The 1,522-nt window shown below is 37.8% G+C and overlaps 1 protein-coding gene across 1 annotated transcript; it reads left to right on the top strand.

Moving 5' to 3' along the window:
- Nucleotides 1-6: 6 nt before the first annotated feature.
- LOC111383352 (beta-fructofuranosidase, soluble isoenzyme I-like) lies at nt 7-1,518 on the top strand (the record flags this gene model as incomplete). Its single annotated transcript, XM_023007460.1, has 5 exons — nt 7-81; nt 166-327; nt 411-652; nt 820-907; nt 1,459-1,518. Coding segments are annotated over 5 exons (627 nt in total), but the record flags the coding sequence as incomplete, so codon positions are not given.
- Nucleotides 1,519-1,522: the final 4 nt, after the last annotated feature.

Here is a 1,522-nt window from a genome sequence, read left to right as displayed (position 1 = left end):
CAGAGGAGAATTTTGTGGGGTTGGATTAGAGAAACTGATAGTGAATATGCTGACATTTTGAAGGGATGGGCATCTGTTCAGGTGATAATTACTTGACTTTTCATATGTCAATCGGTTAAGTTCATGTTTGTGGTACGAAGATGACTTATTATCTCTTTCTTGCAGTCGATTCCTAGGGCTGTCACGTTCGATCAGAAGACGGGGAGTAATATACTTCAATGGCCAGTCAGCGAAGTGGAAGAATTGAGATCAGATATTGTGGAGTTTGATAATGTAAAGCTTGGACCTGGATCCCTTGTTCCGCTTAAAGTTGACACACCTTCCCAGGTTTTGTGTTTTACCCTATAACCAGTAAGGAATGGAAAATTTTCCATTATTTTTCCCTAGGATTTATTTTGTGTATGTTGCAGTTGGACATAGTTGCCTCATTTGAAATTGATGAGGATGCATTTGAAGGAACAGTTGAAGCTGATGCTGATGCTGGTTACAGTTGCCCTACAAGTGGTGGTGCTGCTAATAGGGGGAAGTTGGGACCTTTTGGTGTTATCGTTCTTGGCGATAAAACTCTATCAGAGGGAACCCCTATCTACTTCTACGTTACCAAAGGGGCTAATGGAAAGTTCGAAACTCATTTTTGTGCAGATGAATTAAGGTATAGTCCACCTTATTAAACAAGTTATTTTCCGAGTTGATTTATATTCTTAGTGGTTTTGACACTTGACATTTGGTTTAGAAGTCACCTCATATCTAATGTACATAAGCAAGCCGTGTTTGTAACTTGTTTAGGCCTTTCTATAACTATATGTATTTTTTATGCAGATCATCTCTGGCTCCTGATGTTGACAAAGTAGTTTATGGGAGCAAAGTCCCTATTCTTCATGGTGAAAAATACTCCCTGAGATCACTGGTATGTGATAAGGGATCATATTTTTCTCCTCGATCCCTTCTCTTTCTAGCATCTCATTACACATTTTTTGTTTATGTGCTTATAAAGCAAGCATGTTAGTTCAAAGAAGAGAAGCCTGATACTTGTGCACTCAAGTTCCTGAAAAAATGTTCCCTAAAACCTGTTTTTGGTCAACAGTGTATGTTCACAACTTAAACAAGTTCCTCACACACGGCTCAATTTCCTTGCAATGATCAAATCTTAAAGCACGATGTGCATAATATACTTTTGAATTATAGTTGGAGGCTTAGAAAAGTGAAACCTGATACTTTTGCATAATGTGCATTCACAGTTTAGATCTTGAAATTTCCAAAAACCTAAGTTTTTCATCACCATTGTTTGTCCACATGGTTACAAGTGGTTACTTTGGGCTCAATTTACCTTGCATTAATCAAACCTTAACATGTGTGCATAATATTCTCCTCTGAAGTTCAACAAGTTAAACTATTTGTAGAAGTTAAAATTTCTATCTACTTCCCATCTTGCATTTATTCGTGTTGAAATAAATTCAGGTCGATCACTCCATAGTGGAGAGCTTCGCTCAAGGAGGCAGAACAGTTATAACGTCGCGAGTTT

This window comes from Olea europaea, unplaced genomic scaffold (genome assembly GCF_002742605.1).
Source record: "Olea europaea var. sylvestris unplaced genomic scaffold, O_europaea_v1 scaffold26644, whole genome shotgun sequence".
Taxonomy (NCBI): Eukaryota; Viridiplantae; Streptophyta; class Magnoliopsida; order Lamiales; family Oleaceae; genus Olea; species Olea europaea.
Note: the sequence above shows the minus strand (reverse complement) of the source record. Positions and strands in the feature narration are given on the sequence as shown.